Below are 24,735 nucleotides of genomic sequence, written 5' to 3'. Positions count from 1 at the left end.
AAAGTTCAGTACTTAAATTCAAGATATTCTACATAAGAACAGCTACATTATACTTTATTTTTATTAAGTCAGAATTATTGGTGCTGGAATTAGCTGTAATGGGTGTAAGAAAGTCCGTTAGATTTTTTTTCTCCAAAGAAGCAGCTGCCCAGGAGCTGGTGCAGCATAAGCTTTATTATTTCAAGACTAGTTAGGAAGACATTTGGATTTAAACAGCACCTCTAAATTAGCTGCAGCACTCCCATGATAGGGCGTTTGATTTGACATTTTGGTGTATTCCTAAATTCCTGGACCCATAGTGAGAGTACTTCAGTGTATGGAAATGAGTGAAAAGGGGGAGAAGGAAATCATCATGTGTTTTTACCCAAAATCTAGCACATTCAGATTTAATTTTTAATTCTAAGCAGAAGTATGACAAACATTCTCTCATTGCCTAGCTGTAAGTTATGTACATTTTGCATTAGAATTAATGTTCAAAAATGTTCATCACGTACCACTAGGTTTCCAATCACCATGACCAGCATGAAAACAATAAGGCACATGGTTTGGCCTGCAACCTCCATGCAATCCCACATTGTTTCTATCCATTCTCCACACAGCACTCGAAATACAATCAGGAAAGAGTGGAAAAAGTCATGCATGTGCCAGCGTGGAAGCACACAGTCACTGGAGATCTTGCAGACACATTCCTTGTAGCTTTTCCCAAACAGCTGCATCCCAACCACAGCAAAAATGAACACAATGATGGCCAGCACCAGGGTGAGGTTACCCAAAGCCCCCACTGAGTTGCCAATAATCTTAATCAGCATATTTAGAGTTGGCCAAGATTTTGCTAACTTAAAAACTCGAAGCTGAAAAACAAAATCGCAGAGGAATCATTAGTGTTAGATATGAAATAGAAGCTAGGTCCAAGTTGTTTAGCAGACCATATCAGTTTCTGTAGATTAATTTGTTCTTCAGTAGGAACATATTATTATTTTAATGGAAAGCAGGGAGCATGGAGTATTTGCCTAAACTGCAGTGTTCAGCATTTCATCTTAGTGATGCACACCGAAAAAACCTCATAATCTGTGTTTGTACCAGATTTGATTTTAATATTTTTAAACATCCACTTACAGATGATTACTGAACAATTCTTAAAGATATTTTAGAAGTTTGTACTCTTTTCATCACCTTCACTACACCCTCTTTGCTGGCTTGGTTCCACACTTCCCTCAGCACCACATTAGGTCTTCCAGACTTAGTTAGAGGACAATTTTTGAAGCAACAATTTGATGCTGATACTGTGATGCCCATTCAAATCATAAACACTACCTTAAAAATAATATTCAGTAACCAAACTATGGTATGTGAAGTTGGGTACCACTGCAACTGGTGCTAATAAACTAAGTCACTACTTCCTGCTCTATGTATTAGGATATAACATAGGTTTTCAAGTAATGTGATAACTGTTAGTAATACAGACTTCTAAATCATGAATCTTGTGCCTGCAGTAAACATACCTAAAAATTACTTTGTGTACAATACTATTTGCTATGAAAAAGACATTTCTAGTAGAAGCTGTTCAATTTAAGTGTTATCCTAAAGTCAGATTGTTATGACTCTGTTATATGTAATGGAGTTACTAAATGTTTATTCTTGGTGCCCATTAAAATAAATTTTGTGAAGAGAGGATCTACTTAGGGGCTTTATGAGTAACGCAAAGTAATGTTCACAATATAAAGACTAAAAATGTTATGATTCTTTATGGTGGTGGCAGTATGTATGGTTTTAGAGATATTCAGCTTTGATGAATGTTAATAAAATCAGTATAACAAAGATTTACAAAATTCTCAAAAGGTAGCAGTTAGTCTTATGCTGGCAAAGGATATCAGTAGGATAGGATATCAATAGGATAATTTTGTACCAAAAGATATAAAAGGATATCAATTGACAAACACCTTAAACTTGTACTTATCAAATATGGCTTGCAAATTAGGCATATATGAAAAATAGTGTGAGCCATTTAAGCATATAATATATCTTTACAATACTGGTAATTATTATAGACATCAGCACATTTTTTTAGAGTGAGACAATTGCATGCAAATATTTAATTATCAAGGTATTTACCAATCTGAATGACCGAAGAACAGATAATCCTTCAACATTTGCAAGACCAAGCTCCATTAAACTAAGGCTAACGATAATACCATCAAAAATATTCCAGCCTTCTTGGAAATAATAATAAGGGTCCATGGCAATTATCTTTAGTACCATTTCTGCTGTGAATATCCCAGTGAATACCTAAAACAAAATGTAATTATTAGTTGAGTTGTTATGAGAAATTTATATACCCAAGTAAATTTTTCTAATCCAGCTTTCTAATCCATACCTGTTACTTGTACCTGTTACTATAAAAACCAGCTGATTGCTATCTCCAAATGGCATCTAAGTATTTCTAAACACTGAAAACTGATAATTAAAAAACAAATTACTAAATCAGGACAGAGATCGGAGGGCAGAGGTTTGATAAACCTATAAAAAGCTATTCACCAGTCAGCAGCTCAGCTCTGGTTCATATTTGACTGATATGTGCTGGACTATCCATCCAGTAGATGATGTGATATGATCCAGTGTTTTCAGTCCTGTTTCTAGAAGATAGTCCCAGTAAAGCAAAAGAAGACTTGACAGCTATTTTTTTCCTTGCCCACAGTCTAAACAGAAGTGTTAGAAGAAACTCTCTAAGGTCAGACTCTCTAAGGACAGACTCTCTAAGGTCTGTCTTTTAGGTCAGAGTTGCAGAGTATGGGTGGAATAGACAGGGGAAGTTGGAGCTTCTGGCACTGGGCTTTTGTAAGGATATAGAGCTTTCACGTACAGCTACTATTTTGTGTGATAGCTATTTCCTTTTGGGAAAAAGAACTTCATGATGGTAATGTTCTTTGAAATATCTAGAAGTGCCAACTGTGAAATTATGAATGCTCCTTAGTGTTTTAAAGTGCAGAATTTAACCCAACACTTTCTTGCAATGAGTAGTGATCAGTGGTTTGTGCAGCATAATAAAGAAGTTTTGGAGCATAATGCAAAACCACTAAAAACATATGAATATTCTTCACAACACTCAAAAGATATCCTAGATGATCCAAAAGTCTACTAATGTACACCAGCGTATTCTGCCATTGCCTTATGATAGTTCTTTATCCAGCTTGTTCTCAGTCCTCCTACAGCAAGTTTTATGGAAGCAAAGCTGACTTTTTACAACACTATATAACTACACTCATGGTTACCTTTTAATTTAAGAAGGAGGTGGTTATAATGCTGTGGAAACATTCACCATTATCAAAGTGTAAATATTAACATTTTAAAAAGTGTATACTTTTGAGAAACTAGAAATATAGCAAGAAACACTATACTATTAAATTGATATATGAGAGATGTTACCATATAATCAGAAGAATGTAACAGGTGTTGCTATGTGTGGTAAAGAGAATGCAACAAAGAAGATTATTCTTGACGAAACTGTCATATTTGTCAAAATAATTGAAAAAAAAAAGCAATGAAAAACATTTCATTTTAAAATATTTCCTTCACAAAATAACCCATTCCATCCACAAAATACTTTTTATTGAGCATTACTGCATCCCCAAATACACAAAAATACATTTTAACAGAAGTAAACTCAAGTTTTCGTATAATTACTTAGGACTTTTGAATACTGAATGAATTTTAGTATTATGAAAATGAATCATTGCATTTTAGAACTATTTCTTCCTTCTCCTTAAAATGCTACAGAAAAGGCAGAGTCATATTTGTCATATTTAATTTATCCTCAAAAAGACCGTGATGTCACAAACAAAGAGTACATTAACATATTTTGAAGGGAAATCAGAAAATTAAGGTTAATAGATTAATACAGTGAGCAACAGAGAATTTAACTGAAACCAGCAGGAATAGTATTCACTGCATATATATAGTCCTAATTAGGGATACTGGATTGTTACAAAGGTAGTTAAAAATATGACTGTTGCTAGCTTAGCGTAAAGAAAATAAAAATATGAGATGGGAAAAGGCAGAAGACCTTGTAAGTATAAATGGTTGGAGAGAAATAACTCTAACAATATGACAGACCAACATTTTAAAATACGATATTCTGTAATCTGTGATGAATATAAGAATATGCCAGCAATTAGATCTTTGTCCAGGAGAAAGGAAACTGTAATGCACACAAGAACACCTAGGCAGCAAATTCAATTTTAGTTCTATTTTTAAAAAAAGTCACAGAAGGATTTATTACCAGTACATATAAGGAAAATGTTTAGACTTTAAAACATACTCTGACTGAGAAATATATTACTGCTCCATTTAAATATTAGCAGACTTTTCAAAACTAATCTTTTTGAGTGATTAGTTCAGAACAGTTGGTTGGTTTTGATTTTCAGGACGGCATGCTGTGTGAGTCAATCTAGACCTCTCCTGTGTAAACTATAGGTAGTTATGTGAGCTGGCAAAAAATTAAAAATGTATGAATCTTCTGAAACAAACACTTGCAAGGTTCAGTCCTCTGCTTTCTGAGCATTAGAAGCAAATGGAGAGAAACAGACAAGAACATGTACGTGTTCTGCCACATTTAGGTATCTGCTCAGAAAAGGAATTACATGTAACCCTAAATCTCTGAACCAGGTTAAAATCGGGAAAGGCATCACTAATAAACTTACAGATACAAGGTGCTTTTTGCTAGAGAATAAATAATAATCTTCTAGATTATTAAGTATTTTTAGTTACCTAAAGTGGCAAGGAGTTACTGCTAACAAGATATATGCCTTTCTTGGAAATGTCCTTTCATGGTAGTGTAACTGAAAAAAATTCAAAGATAAATTCTGACGTCTGAATATTTCATCAATTTCTTACAGAAGAAAAATATTTTCTCTGATGGAATATCAGTACCATGGTAAAAATTAGATAATCTACCTTAACATTTTAAAGAAAAAACCCAAAGTAAACCTCAAGAAATCTGACAATCCAGTGAAGACTGTACTTCCACACATACTCAGTTATTTCATTATAGTAGTTACAAAATAGATTCATGAAAGTTAAAGGCTCCAGCAAAAGTCACTTTACCTATGAAAATCATATATACAGTTTCTAAACTGATTATAAAAACCAACCGGGAATAAATTTAAAACCAATGCAATGCATTTATGTGTTTCTTCTTTTAGAAAAGGGTATTTTTACATGAAGTAGTGCATGACAAACCACTTACCAGGTTCCCCACAGAAAGGACACTGCTAAACTGTTCTGTCATTGGGTAATGTTCCATGGCCATAAACAAGGTGTTTAAAACAATGCAAATAGTTATAGCAAGATCAACAAATGGATCCATCACAACTAAATTAACGACGTGTTTTACTTTTAACCATGGACTCCAGCAATCCCAGATCAAGAAAGTATTTGCAAATCTGTACCAGCATGGTGGGCATTTCTGTCTGGATTCTTCAAGCTCTGAAAAAAAATAGAAAAAAATTAACAAATAATGAATATTCCAATTATATCCTCTGGAATTTCTTTTTTAAAATATGTAAAAAGATTAAATGATTCAAATAAACAGCTCACACTAACATGGGATTTCCCTCACCTATATTTAGCCATCTTAAAGTTAAGCTTCTAATTTATTTAAGTGGTTTACAACCAGGTCCTGGTTTCAGCTGGGATAGAGTTAATTTTCTTCCTAGTAGCTGGTATAGTGCTGTGTTTTGGATTTAGTATGACAATAATGTTGATAACACACTGATTTTTCAGTTGTTGCTGAGCAGTGCTTACACTAGTCAAGGACTTTTCAGCTTCCCATGCTCTGCCAGGTGCACAAGAAGCTGGGAGGGGGCACAGCCAAGGTAGCTGATCCAAACTGGCCAAAGGGCTATTCCATACCATATGACCTCATGCTCAGTATATAAACTGGGGGAGTTGGCCGGGGGGCAGCGATCACTGCTCGGGGACTGGCTGGGCGTCAGTCGGCAGGTGGTGAGCGGTTGTATCACTTGGGGTGTTTTCCTGGGTTTTGTTCCTCTCTTGCTCTCTTGTTGTTTTCCTTCTCATTACAATCTTCTTTTTTTTTTTTTTGGTGCCAATTATTAAACTGTTCTTATCTCAGCCCAAGTGTTTTCTTACTTTTGCTCTTCCGATTCTCTCCCCCATCCCACCGGGAGGAGGGTGAGCGAGCAGCTGTGTGGTACTTGATTGCTGACGGGGGCTAAACCACAACAAACCAGTGGACAGTGAAGTGACCTCTAAAGAGTGAATAATCTCAGACATCTATCTAAAGAGAGAAATGTGTTTGTCTCTTTCCCATGACAGTAGGGAGAGTCTAGACATGTATTTTAGGTTAGTTGACTTGCCTACAGCAGATGTCTTAATTTTGGATATTAAAAGTTAACGTGACTCCATCGTCAGTGAGCTGATGGGTATAATTTGTATAAGCTTCATAAAATATAGAATTTTTGTGTTAACTATGTAACTTGCGTACATATTTTGATTTGTGCTACTACAAGTATTATATTTGCTACTACACTGAACCACTACAATATCATAACAGATAAATGACTCAGTGCGCATACCTATCATTGCTTATTTGAATCAATTATTTTTAATATACAGAATGCCTGTTTTCTTATTTTGAAAATTATCATTTGACTTTGAAAATGTCTTGTACAGTTGCAGTGTCTATCAACTGAGAAATGGAACAATCATGTTAGTATTAGCAGAACAACTCTGCTCTCAATCAGAATCTTTACAAACTATTTTTTCTCCATTTCACTGTCAATATTGTCAAAGTTACGGAAAAATGCTAACTTCTACTGAGTTAATAGCAAGGATGAATGTCTAATGTAATGGGATGTTTGAGGACAGCCCAGAAGGAAGATGGGTACTTACTTAAGTGAGAAATACTTAGACTACAAAACATGTAAGAAATTGCTACAACAGTTTTGATAAAGTTTCTGCATAGTGGCATCAACCCAAATCAGAAAATTGCTAGTTTTCAGACATCCCTTAGAGCACAGGGAGGTCTTGATCATCATGACACTTATGGGTGATTTTGCTAAAATAGCAAACATGCTGTTTTACAGTATTTGCTAATAAGGATTTAGTGCTTAACTCTACACTTTGAGGACCAGTGGATTGATTTTTGCCTCTAATATGGTCCTATATGGGTGGAATTACAGGAAGTTAAAAGGTCAGTTGCCACAGTTCTCAAACTCATCGAAACTAACAAGCTCTCCCATTACATCAGACTGTAGCCTCCAGGCAGAAAAGGGTATCATAAGTAGCAAAAGTCTCCTTTAATCTTCATAAACCATAACAAAGACAGTGCTTCCAAACGAATATATGGATTGGGTGGAATAATCACATTTCTGAACATGTAACTCAGAATGCTGAGAGGTAGGATGGCAGTGGCCTTGAACAGAAGTGGCCACTCACACTGGACGCTGAGTTGGCACAGAAGACTCCATTGCTTGCACTTAGCAACTTCTGAAATAATGGAAACCAGATGTGGGTAGGAGGTGACTATCAGAACAATATAGTCTACATTGACATGTTTTTTTTCTGGCCAGAAGAATGGAAGGACAGACTATTCAGCTGGAGGAAGAGAGCAGCACCCTCTAAGGGGATACCCTCTCTACCCAGGAGGAGAACTAAGAATTGCACACCGAGAATCAAGAGGTACCAACAGTTCACGCTTGCACTAACGTAGGAAGATATACTCAGAAAGATACATGCTTGTGAGAATGGTTTGTGAATATTTTTAGAAGAAAATAGGTGATATAAGCCTTATATTTCTGACTACAATTAGTTTGGGATCTGTTTGTTTATCTGAGAGCAAAGGGCTTCAGAAATCACCTTAAAAAATATATTTCAATTCTGACTTAAAGTAATCTTAAGAACACTGTAAATTTTCTTGGTAATTTCTTGTCCTTTTAGAATATGTGTTGTAGGACATCCACAGGGTTTGTCTTACTGTAACAGCTGTCACACTGTGCCAGTATACAGTAGATAGATCCTTTAAGCTTATAAAAATATTTTAATGGCATATGCATGAAGTGTGAGTGTACTCCGTTTCCCTTAAATAAGCAAAACAATTCCAACAATGTATGCTTTTTCATATAGTAAATATAATATTTTTTTATCTTTTATATACTTACCTAAGAAAGTTTACGAAATGCCTGAGGAAGGCAGTTCATGTGCATTGGCATGGGTTGATTACAGTTGGTTGTTTTCTTTAAAACTATCTTTTTCATTCCAATTTCCTATTATCTATCCTTGGATTTTAAGTCTAAGGGAAATGACTGTTCTAGCACATCACTGCCTTTATCATAGCTATTCCTGTGTATCTTGATTGATTTTTCCTGTTGATGTCTTATAGGAAGAAAATCCCTGTATTCTCTGTTTGGGGTTCTGGCAATCCCCTAGCTATGATTATTTTGTCTCTGTTAGTCCACTCAGTAGAGTAATATTTGGAAGGTCTCACGAAAAATAAATGACTAAGCATTTAGAATGTGTAAATGATCTTAGAAATGCTCAAAAGCCTTTTGTATCAGATGTTCAGAGATTTCACATGTCCTGTTTTACATTTACAAAGGAAATTATGTAAATGATTGCTCTGTACATGTAGTTAGCAGAAATTCACTGAACTGCCTGTCAGATAAAATGCATCAAATACCTTCCATTGTATTTGTAAGTATGCTGGCTATACTCATTGCTCTTTGTCTTGCAGCAGAATCTTCCAGCATTTCCATGGAAATTTGATAAGAACTCAGTCTTCTTTTTCTTATTTCTGTTTCTGTAGTGGTGCCCTGCAAATGAAATACTGAGGAATTAAACCATCCTCTTCAACAGCCAATTAACAATATTTATTGTATAAATACTGTAGTGATAATCAAAATCAGCTTTGTGCAGCATACTAGACTTACACACTGAAGGTTTCTGTTCCTGTAGGAATTTCTTTGTTCTTTATTGAGGAACTTAGTGGCAATTTTGTACGGTGCTACAAATAATCAACTGGAGGACACAATGTGTCCCAAGGCAATGTGGGACCAAAGGTGGTTCTCATTTAAATGACTAAGTGAACAAAATTTTGGCTAGGTATCTTTTTGCTAGTGATTATTATTATTCTTTCAAGAAAAACTGATCAGAGTTGAAACCTGTCACCTTAATTTCCAGCAGCTAGTCATGTTAAATAATTAAAGTGTGAGTACAGAGAAAGGTGAACTATTATTTAAGAAAGTAACTTTGATACAAGAAACATGAGTATAATTCTAGGAATTAATTATTTCTCTAATACTATGTACTGCGTTCCTAACCTGATAAGTGTGGTTGGAAAATTTTATATGAGAAAAAAATCACATCTTATTTAATATTTCTTCTCCCTAATTCTCACCCACCACAATGCTCATACAGAATTTGTGGTATATTCTTGCAATGAATATGCAAGTCCTCTCTGTTTTGTATGGCTTCTAATTATCTTTTCAAAACAATAATACCTGGCTCTGATTTAAATGTGCCTAACATGTCACTACTGTGTAGCATGTAGGTGTCCTTACAGTTGCTTTGCTTTTCTTCTGGTGTGTGGCCTAGGGATCTAAACACAGGAGTGGGATTAAAAAGTTCCTAAATTGTGGTTCCTGCTCTACCAGTGATTCTGTGATTCATGGAAACCACTCACTCTTTTTCTCATTATTCTGTTCCCACCCAGAAAAATAATAAAAAAGCCTGCAGAACTCATAAGGGATTTCAAAGTTATCTTAGTGTGAAGATCTAAAACCATTTTCAGAATTCACTAGTACTATTTCTTTAGAGAAGACTTTTGAGTTAAATGGCTAAATCTTTTTTCAAGTGAATGTATTTCTGAAATAGAACTATATACGCATAACCTCTGAGGTAATCTGATTGAATTTCTGGTATGAAGGTCTATATCAAGATAGGAGAGAAACAAAAATAAAAAGAAATGTGTAATAGTAGTAATGAAATCTCAATACTTATTTATAAAGAAAATATTTTTCAGGTTAAATACAGTGCTATTATAGCCACCAAAATACCATACTGAATCCATCTTAAAATACTATGTATGAAAAACTTGCTTTTTTGAAAGTTTGAAAGAACATCTTAGCTTACAGAAGTCTAAAACTGACACCAAAATGTAATGTAATTGCAAAGGTACATAGGAATTGTACGTATTTTTCTCATTAAAGTTATGAGAAAAATTTCTTCAAGATAAATTCCGTAAGGGGTATTTCTATTAACTATCATGGGAGTAGTAACTGCATTCTGCTTAATTTTGCAGGTGTTTTCCTATACGTATTTCCTAGTTATAGCCTTAGTTATATACCACATGTCTACCTTTGTTGATGAGGTGAAACTATATACAGATTGTCAAATTCAGTTTATGTTTTTTTCTTTCTATGTGCAGATCTCTGCTGAAGGCAAAAAGGATATAATACTTTACTGAGGCTCAGACATAGGAGGTTGAGGACTTTTTTTCCCTTATGTTCTGTTATTTAGAAGCTATTGCAAGTTATTTCTCACAGCTCAAAGAAATGGTAAGGCATGCAGATGTGAGGAGCAAGAAAAAATTCCGTGCCTGAACCAAAATGTAATAATTACTGGTTTACTTATAATTACCTCTGGTATAAGCTGACCAGTAGGTGAAGTTAGAATTGAAGGTCCTCCAACCAAGGAAACTACTCCATTGCAATCCACAGTGCTGTGCATCTTCCCATTTACTGGAAGGGCTGGTACCATTCTAGAAGACACACTTGCTTGACTAATATTACTGTTGCGCCGTTCTCCATGTCGATTTGGAACAAAGAGAGAATCTCTTCTGCTCTCATTGTCTTCAAGAGTGCTGTGCTCATCATCAGCAAAGTCATTTTCAGATCCTATATCCTTTGCACGACCTCTGAAACTGAAAATGCTTGTTTTGCTGTTGCGCCTTGGTGAGAACAGGGAACCACGAATGCTTAGCAAAGACTGTAAAAGATTTAAAACAAACCAAAACAAAACAGCATTAGAACTGAAGTTCAAAGTTCTTGGCTTTTCAAAGAATAGTTACAGGAGGAAGGATAGTCACTTTTTTCTTCAATAGTATCAGTGTGTCTATTAGGGGAATGTGCTTATTAGGGGACCTGATGTAGAGGGGAAAAATTCTTTTTAAGGTAGTGTAGCAGGACTGAGGAAAAGTTATGCAGAAAACGTAAGTCAGGTTGGACAGTTTTGATCAAAGAAGTCAGGTTGGATTGATATAGACCCATGACTGTGGTGAAAACAGTTCTGAACATCACTATCAAGGTTTTGCAGATATTTGTCTTTTATTCGTTATTCTATTAGAGGACAGCTAAATATCTTTTATTTTTCTTCCCTTCTTCATCCCCTGGATTCCTAGGGATAACAACTGATAATGCTCACTGATCATTGTTTTCTATTCTATTTGCTAGAGGCAGAAATGGTCTTAAGCTTGGTATTAAATTCAGTCTAAGTTGATGTAAAGAACTTGTCTGCCCTCTTCACAATAGGCTCAATAGTGTGGGAACAACATACATAGTACTCTCAAACTAGAAGACAGAGGCAACAGCTTGGGGAAGCTCTGGAGGTTCAGTGTGAACATGACTAGTAGCACTCTTGGGCATAGCACTCTGGGGGCTATAGCAGGCTGCACACCTACCAGAAGGTACCACTTGGCCATCAGGCAGCTCAAAGCAAGAATTCACCAGGGACACCGTTACCTAAAGACATCCTCTTACAAATGAGAAAAATAAATCAGTGGTTGTTGGTAATTCATCTTTTAATTACAGTAGAAGTTGGTTAATGGAATGTTCTTCTCCCTTGCTACATATTTTATTAACAGCATTCATGAATAAATAAAATGAGGACTAATTGTGGAAAAAAGAAACCTTGCATTAAGCTTTCTTCAATTCTGCATTTGTACAAATCTTCACATCTTGGTACATCAAAAATGTGGTTTGAGATTATTCTCAATTTTTCACTAGTTTTGCAGGTGGAAAGTGCTCATATGTAATAGCAGTGGTTTTTATGCCAGGATAATTAAAGTGAAAGTGAAAACTGCATTATAATATATAAGCCTATATTAATACTGTGAAAACCAAGCACGAATATATACGTATATCAATCCATAGGTATCTCTGTATATGCATACTCAGATTTATACAAACACATACATAATGTGTGTGCTGAACTGCTAGTACCGCCTGTTATAAAGGCTGGCAGGTGTTTACCATTATGAGATGTATTCTTTCTGCTCTTACAGCTACACCAAATTTTAATAATTTGGGCTGAAATTTTCTACGCTGGCTGTCACCCTCAGGCTGAGTTACTTGAAGAATATCAGCCAAATGGTTTTGCTAACCCATTTATGTAAACTTGGCTGGAGGAAAAAGTGCTGTTTTGCTTATGCTGAAAGATAATTTTATCTAAAAAAAAGCTCTAGCTGCTATAGAGCATGACACTGAATTCTGACAAAGTGGTAAACTAATTATTGCACCCTTTGTACATTTCTTTGTAAATGTATTTGGCCAACCTACAGTCCTTCAAAAAATCACATGCTCACTAGGTTTCATCTGACTACCACCGCTACCCTTTTCTTTTTACAGAATGTTTCCATGGCTGCTATGTTTTGTTTGTAGTCCAATCTTTCCAATATGTGTTATCATGCTCTGAGCACAGCTAAATGGATCAGGCCCCTCAGGGATTTGGGAAGAGTAATGCTGCTCCACAAGTCCCTGCTGGACTGAGACAAAAGATATAAACCAAAATGGCTGCAATTCTAACACGTGTAGAGGCAGAAATATTTGTGTCTACGTGCTCCTGAAAAGTAAGGTCTGAAAGTAAAGCTTGGCTTTTCTTGCAGGTTGCATCATTGGCACATGGAATACTGTGTCAAAGGACAAAAGCTCTACAGGGGCTGACTGGGCAGATTATCTCCCCTTACCATTCTACACGTTGTTTCATGCTCTGCCACCCTGTTTCACCAGGGAGCTAACTGCATGGCTAACAAGACAAAGCAGCTCTTCCTTTACCAGTTCTACTGCCTGTAATCTTTCCATTCTTGTGGCAGCTCAGTATTATTTCAGTTGTATGCAGGCAACGTTTGCCCCAAAGCATTTTTACAACTGCAAAACCAATTACCAAGACAGTCTTTAATTAATAAATTATCCTCAGTTAGATTATTTGCTTGATACAAGTCTCTTTGTATTTTAAAATTTTAAATTAATTTTTAAAAAATTTATTTCATATGGTCACATTTCCTTCCTGCTGTGTAATTCATGACGTCTCAAGATGAGCTGTTTCCTGTCTATGCACCATTTCCTTCTTTTTTTTCAAATCTAAGACATATAAAATATTTTTTCACGTTATTTTAATGATTTTTAATTATTTATTCTGCATCATGAATTCATATTTAATTTTCATGTTATCAAAAGTAATTTGAAATGCCTTGCTTTCCTAAGTTTCTTAAGTTTCTGTGGAAGTTTCATAGTTCCTCATGACAATTGACAGGATGAAAGCCTTCTGAGTTTCAGAGTATGAACAAATACGTGCAACAATGTTTTACTGTATGTTAATAAAGCTACAGAAAGTTTATTATCTATGGAATCTCTTTGTCTCAAATTCTCCTCCCCCTTCGTATACATGCTTCTGTATTGAGTATTTTTTCTGTGCACCAAAAAATTTATTTAATATAAACTTAATATATTCCTTAATCAGTCTCTTCACCAGAAGTATATAAAAGAGCATCAGGGAATTTAGACTAGACAATGGAGAGGCCTATTATCAAGTAGTTAAAGCACAGGGACTAGCAGTCAGAAATTCCTTTCTGCTCAGACTTTGTCAGTGACTCTTCTGTAGTGTGGTCAAGTCACTCACCATCCTCATCTATGATGCACAGACACACACACACATACATATATATATATATATATATGCATAAAACTAAGTGAGGCAGGACTGTGCAGTCTAAGATGAGATCTTTGGCTGCAGCTCCTTTGTATCAGCCTGACTCAAAGCCCTTTCCAATTAATGACAGATTTTTTGGAGCAGCTTTGGCCCAAAACTAATAGTACATTTTATTAGATTGGAAATACGGTTTTACAATATCACTTAAAGGAGTTGAGATAGATTTAGTAATTTGCTTTTCTTACATTTTATTTATTTCTTACATTTTATTTATTTCTTTATTGAACCCTAACCCTAACAACCTGGTCATTCTTCTTAATTATAATAATCATTACTTTGCTTCCTTGGAAATGCAAATGTATCTTTTTCAGACCAGGCATCATCCTTTATACTTGACTAATTACTGAGGCTTTGTCTCAAATTAAGCTTTCCTCCCCTCAGTGCATACATTTCAGCATGAAGTATTTCTGCCACTGAATCTCATATTTTATATGAGTCTGTAAACTAACACAGGTGATATGAACATTAAATAGGATAAACATTGGTAGTTAAACATGAATAGTATTGGTAGGTAAACGTCATCTATTGGCTGAGACCAGACATTATCATTTTGAAGAGATGCATTGTGCTGGTTTCGGCTGGGATAGAGTTAATTTTCTTCCTAGTAGCTGGTATAGTGCTGTGTTTTGGATTTAGTATGAGAATAATATTGATAACACACTGATGTTTTAGTTGTTGCTAAGTAAAGTCAAGGACTTTTCAGCTTCCCATGCTCTGCCAGGTGCACACGAAGCTGGGAGGGGGCACAGCCAAGGTAGTTGATCCAAACTGGCCAAAGGGCTATTCCATACCATATGACCTCATGCTCAGTATATAAACTGGGGGGAGTTGGCTGGGGGGCAGCGATCGCTGCTTGGGGTCTGGCTGGGCGTGAGTAGGCGGGTGGTGAGTGGTTGCATCACTTGGTTTTTTTCTTGGGTTTTGTTCTCCGCTCTCTCTTTCTCTGTTTTCCTTTTCATTACAATTTATTATTTATTTTATTTTATTTCAATTATTAAACTGTTCTTATCTCAACCCACCAGTTTTCTTACTTTTGCTCTTCAGATTCTCTCCCCCATGCCACTGGGGGGGAGGGTGAGCAAGTGGCTGTGTGGTGCTTAGTTTCCAACTGAAGCTAAACCACAACAGTCCTATTTGGCACCCAAAGTGGGGCTCAAAGGGTTTGAGATAATAACAGATTAACCAGAGCATATTAAGGAATTTAGATCTGTTAATAGTTGCAGGTCACTATATTGAATCATCTGTTCTCTATATTGGTTTATATTTATGCACCATGCTCTTTTTTTTTGCTATACATGTTAAAGATCAGTGTTGGTTTTGCAGTTTGCTGTGCTCTGCAGTGATTACTGATGTTTGCCTGGGAGATTTGTTATTAAAACACTGTCCTTGAGCTTAATCTGGTATTTGGGTTTTGCACTGAAGCCATTACTGTACTTCGGGTACCACCTCGTGGAGACAATTAGAAATTATACTTCTTCCTCTGAGAGGGTTTTTTTATGGAGGAAATACAGAATGGCACCGCCGCTACTTTCTTCTATGATGTTTCCTCCTTCATTACAATAACCTTTCAGTATCTTGAACATCCTTGGGTAGTTAAGATACATCTATTGGTATTTCTTGCAAATATTGTTTTGGTTTTTTCTAAGGTTAATAAGCAATTTAAGAATATCATCCAGAGATCTGCCCCAAGGCTGGATAGTTATGAGTGGCAGGGTGTGTGGGATAGCATGGGCAAATGCCTAGGATGGTGGGCACCTCTGGTATTTTGGAATTTCACCTCTGAACAAGTGCAGAATCCTGAAAAATTAGTAGAATATTTAGAAAAAGTATGCTGTCACCCTGACAATTCTAGGGACACACAAATCACCGCAATGTGCTGGGGCCTGGCCCATGCCTACTGGGCCCTGTTCAACACTATTCAGAACCCTCAAGGGGAAGAGAAGGTCTCTGGATCTAATGACAAAACGACAGGCACTGTGGCTACTCCAGCCCTGGTGACAGGCACTACGACTACTCCAACCCTGGTGACATGCGCTGCGGCTACTCCAAGCCCAGTGACAGGCACTGCGGTTACTCCAACTCCCGCAACAGGCACTGTGGCTGAACCAGGGAACCAACCCATGCCGGTATCAGTCGCCCCTATACACAAGAAGAAATCTTGGAAGCGAAAGTCAGCTTGTTTAGAAAGGGATGATGAAAAAGCAGGGCCATCACGAGGAGAGGAGGAGGAAGAGGAAGAGCTCATAAACAAGACGGAAACCACCCGATCCCTATCGCCGAATGAGCTGCGAGATATGCGAAAAAATTTCAGCCATCATCCTGGTGAGCACATTGTCACCTGGCTGCTCTGATGCTGGGGTAATGGAGCCAGTAGCCTGGAATTAGAGGGTAGGGAAGCCAAACAGCTGGGATCTCTTTCTAGGGAAGGGGGCATTGACAAAGCGATTGGAAAAGGGCACAAGCCCTGAGCCTCTGGAGGCAACTACTGTCAGCTATGAAGGAAAGATATCCCTTCAAGGAAGATGTTATATATCACCCAGGCAAATGGACCACCACGGAGAGAGGTAACCAGTACCTGAGGGAATTAGCTGTGCTGGAGGTGATTTATGGTGACCTGGACAATGAGCAGTTATCCAAAGACCCAGATGAAGTCAGGTGCACGCGACCCACATGGTGGAAGTTGGTACAGAGCGCACCAGCGTTGTACACCAGCTCATTGGCAATACTCACCTGCAAAGATGGAGGAAATTGAACAGCTGTGCACCCTGCCTGGTCTTTGGGAGGACCCTTCTGTTGTGGGGTTCCTGAGGGTTGAAGAACAACAGGTGCTGATTGCTACCATAAGAGTGCACCAGCAGCAATAGCGCACCGAGACTCCCTGATTCCTATCCATAAGCTGATTTGTTGACTGGAGAGTCAGGGAGTGACCAGCAATACTTGCATACCTTTTAACAGTTCTATACGGCCAGTGTAAAAGTCTAACGGAGAGTGGAGGCTAACAGTAGACTATCGTGGCCTGAATGAAGTCATGCTGCTGCTGGGTGCTGCCGTGCTGGACATGCTAGAACTTCAATACGAACTGGAGTCAAAGGCAGCGAAGTGGTATGCCACAACTGATATCGCTAATGCATTTTTCTCAATCCCTTTGGGGCGTTCAGTACACTTGGAATTGATTGCCCCATGGGTGGAAACACAGCCCTACCATTTGCCATGGACTGATCCAGACTGCACTGGAACAGGGCGAAGCTCCAGAACATCTGGACATCATCATGTGGGGCAATACAGCAGCAGAAGTTTTTGAGAAAGGGAAGAAAATAATCCAAATCCTTCTGAAGGCCAGTTTTGCCATAAAACAAAGTAAGGTCAAGGGACCTGCACAGGAGATCCAGTTTTTAGGAATAAAATGGCAAGATGGATGTTGTCAGATCCCAATGGATGCGATCAACAAAATAACAGCTATGTCCCCATCAACTAGTAAAAAGGAAACACAAGCTTTCTTGGGCGTTGTGGGTTTTTGGAGAATGCATATTCCAAATTACAGTCTGATCGTAAGCCCTCTCTACCAAGTGACCTGGAAGAAGAATGATTTCAAATGGGGCCCTGAGCAACAAGAAGCCTTTGAATAAATTAAATGGGAGATAGTTCATGCAGTAGCCCTTGGGCCAGTCCAGGCAGGGCAAGACGTAAAAAATGTGCTTTACACCACAGCCAGGGAGAACGGCCCTACCTGGAGCCTCTGGCAGAAAGCACCAGGGGAGACTTGAGGTCGACCCCTAGGGTTTTGGAGTTGGGGATAGAGAGGATCCGAGGCCTGCTATACTCCAAGTGAAGAAGAGATATTGGCAGCATATGAAGGGGTTCAACCTGCTTTAGAAGTGGTTGGAACTGAAGCACAGCTCCTCTTAGCACCCCGACTGCCGGTGCTGGGCTGGATGTTCAAAGGGAGGGTCCTCTCTACACATCATGCAACTGATGCTACGTGGAGTAAGTGGGTTGCACTGATCACACAACGGGCTCGGATAGGAAACCCCAATTGCCCAGGAATCTTGGAAGTAATTATGGACTGGCCAGAAGGCAAAGATTTCAGAATATTGCCAGAGGAGGAGGTGATGCATACTGAGGAGGGCCCACTGTATAATAAACTATCAGAAAATGAGAAGCAATATGCCCCGTTCACTGACGGGTCCTGTCGTATTGTAGGAAAGCATCGGAGGTGGAAAGCTGCTGTATGGAGTCCTATACAACAAGTTGTAGAAACTGCTGAAGGAGAAGGTGAATCGAGTCAGTTTGCAGAGGTGAAGGCCATCCAGCTGGCTTTAGATATTGCTGACCAAGAAAAGTGGCCAGTGCTTTGTCTCTATACTGACTCATGGATGGTGGCAAATGCCTTGTGGGGGTGGTTACAGCAATGGAAGCAGAGCAACCGGCTGCGCAGAGGCAAACCCATCTGGGCTGCCGTGCTGTGGCAAGATATTGCTGCCCAGGTAGAGAACCTGGTTGTAGAAGTATGTCACATAGATGCTCACGTACCCAAGAGTCTGGCCACTGAAGAACATCAAAAGCACCAGCAGGTGGATCAGGCTGCTAAGATTGAAGTGGCCAAGGTGGATCTGGACTGGCAACATAAGGGTGAATTATTTAGAGCTGGGTGGGCCCCTGACACCTCAGGCCATCAAGGAAGAGATGCAACATATAGATGGGCTTGTGGTCAAGGGATGGACTTGACCATGGACACTATTGCACAGGTTATCCACGAATGTGAAACATGCGCTGCAATCAAACAAGCCAAGCAGTTAAAGCCTCTGTGGTATGGAGGACGATGGCTGAAATATAAATACGGGGAGGCCTGGCAGATGGGTTATATCACACTCCCACAAACCCACCAAGGCAAGCGCCATGTGCTCACAATGGTGAAAGCAACCACCGGATGGCTGGAAACGTATCCTGTGCCCCAGGCCACTGCCCAGAACACTATCCTGGGCCTTGAAAAGCAAGTCCTGTGGCGACATGGCACCCCAGAGAAAACTGAGTCAGACAACAGGACTCATTTCCAAAACAACCTCATAGACACCTGGGCCAAAGAGCATGGCATGGAGTGGGTACATCACATCGCCCATCACGCACCGGCCTCTGGGAAAATCAAACAATACAATGGACTGTTAAAGACTACACTGCAAGCAATGGGTGGTGGGACATTCAAACATTGGGATACACATTTAGCAAAGGCCACCTGGTTAGTCAACACTAGGGGATCTGCCAATTGAGCTGGCCCTGCCCAATCAAAACTTTTATGTACTGTAGAAGGGGATAAAGTCCCTGTAGTGCACGTAAAAAATATGCTGGGGAAGACAGTCTGGGTTACTCCTGCCTCATGCAAAGGCAAACCCATTTGTGAGATTGCTTTTGCTCAAGGACCTGGTGCACTTGGTGGATGATGCGGAAGGATGGGGAAGTCTGATGTGTACCTCAAGGAGATTTGATTTTGGGTTAAAATAGCCAATGAGCTGAATGGTATTACATTAATTGCTATATAATGCTGTATGTCATCACTTTTATGGTTGCTATATGCCATATCAACAGTATTACAATAAGAATCACCCAGATTCATGAAGAATGAACTTTGATGAAACTTTGATGAGCAAAGCACAGCAGTGATGGAACCAGAACTGGCTTCAGCATGCAACAATCCAACACCACACACCATCTCTCCTGCCCAGGACTGTTATGACAGATGGAACCCAAAGTCATGGACTAAATGAACTCAATGGACATTTTAGAGGGATGGCCCATAGACCAAGGGAATGATAGCTGTGTGTACATATCAAAAGACAGGGAAAGTGGTGGTGATTAATTGGAATGTACGGGAAAGTATAGGACCTGGGCATGACATAGAAGGTATAGAATAAGGGGTGGATACTGTCCTGGTTTCAGCTGGGATAGAGTTAATTTCCTTTCCAGTACTTAATATAGTGCTGTGTTTTGGATTTTAGTATGAGAATAATGTTGATACAACACCAATGTTTTAGTTGTTGCTAGTGACTATGTTTACACTGGTCAAGGACTTTTCAGCTTCCCATGCTCTGCCAAGCACACAAGAAGCTGAGAGGGAGCACAGCCAAACTGGCCAAAGGGCTATTCCATACCATATGACGTCATGCTCAGTATAGAAACTGGGGGGAGTTGGCCAGGGGGCAGCAATTGCTGCTCAGGGACTGGCTGGGCGTCAGTCGGCGGGTGGTGAGCAGTTGCATCAGTTGGTTTTTTTTCTTGGGTTTTGTTCTTGTTTCTCTCTCTCTCATGGTTTTCCTTTTCATTACTATTATTATTATTATTACTACTATTATATTTTATTTCAATTATTAAACTGTTTGTATCTCAACCCATGAGTTTTCTTACTTTTGCTCTTCAGATTCTCTCCCGCATCCCACTGAGGGGGGGAGCGTGAGTGAGTGGCTGCATGGTGCTTGGTTGCCAACTGGGGCTAAACCACAACCTGCATTTTGAGTGATTTTTCTACAAATACCGTAACTGTGTGTAGACTTGACATAAGCAAAAGTATCCTTAAGCGATGGAAGAGATCCTTTGATTTAAGGGAGTAGAGCTTTGAAGTTTGGACTAAATGATTTCCAGAGGCCCTTCCTAAACTATTTTTCTATGATTGCAATGATTCTCCATCTTTTATAATAAATTCCTAATTAAAAAGAACAGTATGACTAAATTCTTATAAATATAAACCCAAACGATCCCTGTATAGTTTGTCTTTATTCTGGACTACTAGAGCTACTTTTCTTATTATCTACCATTTAAAGAAACTTATTAAGGAAAACAATAGAAAGTAATGGTAGTGTGGAATTTCCTATGCAGGGTATTTTGATGATGTGTTCTGCTAAAAAGCCCCACATATTTGTATAGTTTTGAAATGGATGCAGAATAGAGAACCTATGGTTGATTAATGCAACTATATGAGTACTAATCAGAGTCTTTGATTTGTTCTCCAATCTGCCAGATACATCTTCAGAAATACATTTTCAGAAATGTTTTACTTAAGTTTACAATTATCCTTGGTATGTTCTTTTTATCCCTTTGCTAATAGAATGGGTCAAACCATATCAAATTGTGACACTGTTAACGGTACTACCACTGTTTTTTCCCTTCACTCACCTTTTACTTAACTTCCAGCATGTAAAGCTGCTGTAATTTCAGTCAAAAACAAATTAGAGTAGACGTACATGATTTAATAAAAAGAGTGCTGTACCTGGTGAGGAGACGTGAACCTTTTTTCATATGTCAGTTGACTTCCTTCTGTGGAGAATCGGAAACTTTTCCTTCTGATACTGTCTTCTGACTCGGACTTGGGGAACTTATCAATATCTCCTTTGTCCTCTGCCTCAGACATTTCTTTCTGTCTTCTTTTCTTCCTTCTGTTTCTTCTTTCTTTAGCACTCTTTGAGCTCAACTTTGACGCTTCTGAAGAACTTTCCAAGAGTTCTCCTAATCCCCCTACACCACTGAAATCTCTTGATGCAACTGATGCTGCTGCTACTGCTGCTGTTGCCTGTCAGGTTACAAAGCAAGATATTCTTAGTAGGCCAAAAATGAACAATTTTAGATCATATTTTATTATCACTGTGGTAATACTGCTGGTTGTACACCCTTGAGTATGCAAATATACACAAACAAGTTGAAGATAAACTATTGAGTTGTATAGCTCCTCATTGTTTAGTAGCATGAGCTACTTGAAGCATCAACTTCAGCAGAACAATAGCATCACTATTCCTTAAAGACTTGCTGCACAAGACACTGGTCTAAAATTAAGGTAGTCAGAAAAGTATAAACATGGTGTTTTTTCATGTATTTCAGACTTGCTTCCCCATTTTCTCTTGAGAAAAGCCCCACATCATGCTCTAATTCGGCTGATCCCTTCTGAGTCCTTACAGAGAAAACTAATCCCTAACATCCACAATACGAGTTAATGTATCATAATCCAACTAGCAGCCTGCAAGTAGTTGAATTCAGCCTTTCCTCACTGTCTTCACAGCAAGGACACTCCCCTCACTTTCCTTCTACGTCCACTGGCAACAGGCACACCCTTTAGACATGTCTTCAAGTCCTACCTCCCTCTTCCTGTTTCCCCTCCCACATTTCCCACTGTAACAGCACTCTAGGTCTTTGTTATAGATACACAAAGGTACATTTATTGCCTGTTGCTGCTGCGGCCAGAAAGAAGAAAAAGTTTGGGTTTCTTCTCTGATGGAAAGGGATGAGATGACTCACTGGAACGAAGAGCCATCCCAAAACTCAGGACCAGTATCTTCAACTACAGTGGTCAGCCTATCTGATTTGGTTCATTAGGGTAACCGGTTCATTTAGTCATGAAATAAAGGAAGAATTGGGAGTGTGTCCAGTACTTTTCCTAGAAAGATCTATCTGGGAGATTGCTATGAAATTCTGCAGTGGAAAATACGTTTGGGAAGATGATAGGCTGCTGTGAGCTTACAAAAAAGGGTGGTGTGATAAATGGCAAGAGACGAGGGTTATATAACAAAGATGACTAGTAATTATCCAGCAAAACATATTATATTCATTGCCAAGTATTTCAGGAATGATGAGGTATCTCTCTACAGCAGGAAAGGATAGTTTGAAAGCTCATAGTATGAATTAATGGCTTTCTGTGCCACAATATACAACCCGTGCTATACAAGTTGACTTGATAAAGACTTTTTCTGCTAAACGGAGTATTAAAAGGATTCGGAAGTGTTTATCAATTAAAAGAAGTGATACTCAAAATTTTGTCATACTGGTTTCAGAATATCATCCTTCAAATGCTCTAACAGAAACAAAGGCAGCAGATGCTGAGTCATCACCCATCTACTTCATAATACTAACACCAAAGGTCAAACAAGTGGAGCAATCCAAAGACCGCTGTGATGACTTAGGTTTGTGGATAAATAGGTTCAGTGTCAAGGGAGTGAAGAGATGGGTCTCATGCTCATTTCTGTCTCAGCAACCAATTCAGCAGCTCAGTGATCCACCTTGTAATGCATACTTTCTGCTAATATTTTCACATACAAAAGGGATCTTGACTGTAATACTGCTTTTCTTATAATGAATTGAGTGGTCATTCATTTAAAAAAGTAACGATTTTCCAGGGCCTTTATCCAACCTTCATTGTAGTCTCTGTTTCATATGGTTCTATTCTTCTTCCTAATTCTGGATCAGCTTCATCTCTGTCCCACTCTCAAACACACAAACATCTAGATGAGCCTCCTGGTATCTTCTGATATAATGTGATTTAGTGCCTTTCATGGATGAAAATACCAGATTTTTTTTAAAAAAAGTAGTCTTTGCTGATCCTTAATTTTTTTTAATTTGAATTTTGCAGGATTCTGCTTTTTCTTTAAGTCATTTGGAAGTGATAAGGTTTAATGACTAAAATACAGATATGCTAATTAGATCTCACAGGTCATGCATAAAGCTTTCTTTTCAAGAAAAAGATGGAGTTTCACTTTCTATTAACACTTTATAGAATCATTCTAACTTAGTGAAAGTAGTTGTAAAATACTACCAAAACTATAGTTTCATAGAAGATTCTAATCTGCTAGCATTTTATAAACATTGTCCTGTTGAAAATGACTATATTGCAGATGAAAAGCAATAGCAAATCAGTCCAGAAATGAGACAGATGTCTGACTCACGGAGCTGAATTCCTGCATATATTTTACTTTCACATAAGAAAACCTCACACAAAAGTATCTATTAAAATGTCTTTTTTCTCATAAAATTTTAAATAATTTTCTTCTCTTTTCAAAGAAAACAAAGATTACTTTAAAAGAATTCTGAAGTAATACCTTTGCTATAAATATTGCTAGTCTGTTCTAAGGATATATAAACTTCTGATTGACTTCAGTGTGCTTGAATTAGGGATACGCTTAAATACCTTGCTGGATAGAAACCTAAAAGAACAGTGATTACAGTCCTTCTCTCTATTTTCTGAATATTGGGGAAGAACTATTAAGTACAGCAAGCCTGGAAATTCTCACTCAGACCGTCAACCAGAAGTAACGTCACTAGACTTTTTTCATGCTGTTCATAAGTTCTGTAACATAAAAGCATCATGAACTATACCTACTTAAAGTCAGGTTTCGAGGACACTCTTATCACAAATATTTTACTTTTACAGTCTTTTGGTGAACTTAGTACCATTCTTTTCTTTACCGTTAGCCCGCTTTTTTGCTATTTGGTTAGTTCCTCGTTTTCACTGGCTATTTCCACTTTCCTAACTTGCGTGGAAAACAAGACCTTTTTCTTCTGTAATTCATTGCACAATTTATACATGTTCTCATTCATACAAGATTATTATCCTTGCCTTAAGAATAAGGCTGTTCAGGAAGTACAATTTCCATCATTACCTGAGCTTCTTCTTGTTGCTTCTTCAGTTGTTCCAGCATCTGTTGAAATTCTGCCTCTTTCTGCTCTGCTTCTTCCATGGTTGCTTGATTCTGTTCTTCATAGGCCATGGCGACCACAGCCAGGATCAAGTTGATGAGATAGAAAGAGCCCAGAAAAATCACGAGGACAAAAAATATCATGTATGTCTTCCCAGCAGCACGTAGCGTCTAGGGAGTAGAAAGTATATCTATATATTATCCCACCACTTATCTTTGTTACTGCAACAGCATTATGCTTTCAGCTCACGTACAAATAAGCCTATTTATATAATTTTTTATGTTTCCTACC

At 38.2% G+C, this 24,735-nt stretch overlaps 1 protein-coding gene across 16 annotated transcripts in view; it reads right to left on the bottom strand.

The window, feature by feature from the left end:
* Positions 1-24,735, bottom strand: part of LOC142414285 (sodium channel protein type 2 subunit alpha-like) — a 67,973-nt gene that overhangs the window by 33,191 nt on the left and 10,047 nt on the right. For 4 of the 16 annotated variants that reach the window (XM_075511304.1, XM_075511317.1, XM_075511307.1 and 1 more), the window contains exons 9-15: positions 24,408-24,614; positions 21,254-21,553; positions 10,654-11,001; positions 8,696-8,828; positions 5,243-5,481; positions 2,113-2,286; positions 495-851 (exon numbers count right to left, since the gene is read on the bottom strand). In XM_075511304.1, coding sequence (XP_075367419.1) covers positions 495-851; positions 2,113-2,286; positions 5,243-5,481; positions 8,696-8,828; positions 10,654-11,001; positions 21,254-21,553; positions 24,408-24,614 — 1,758 coding nt within the window. Of the gene's footprint in view, positions 1-494; positions 852-2,112; positions 2,287-5,242; positions 5,482-8,695; positions 8,829-10,635; positions 11,002-13,674; positions 13,699-17,907; positions 17,913-21,253; positions 21,554-23,935; positions 23,940-24,407; positions 24,615-24,735 lie in introns of all 16 variants that reach the window. The other 12 variants (XM_075511313.1, XM_075511314.1, XM_075511320.1 and 9 more) reach the window with 9 other exon arrangements.

Source organism: Mycteria americana, chromosome 9 (assembly GCF_035582795.1).
Source record: "Mycteria americana isolate JAX WOST 10 ecotype Jacksonville Zoo and Gardens chromosome 9, USCA_MyAme_1.0, whole genome shotgun sequence".
Taxonomy (NCBI): domain Eukaryota; kingdom Metazoa; phylum Chordata; class Aves; order Ciconiiformes; family Ciconiidae; genus Mycteria; species Mycteria americana.
This window is presented reverse-complemented; position numbering and strand designations above follow the sequence as displayed.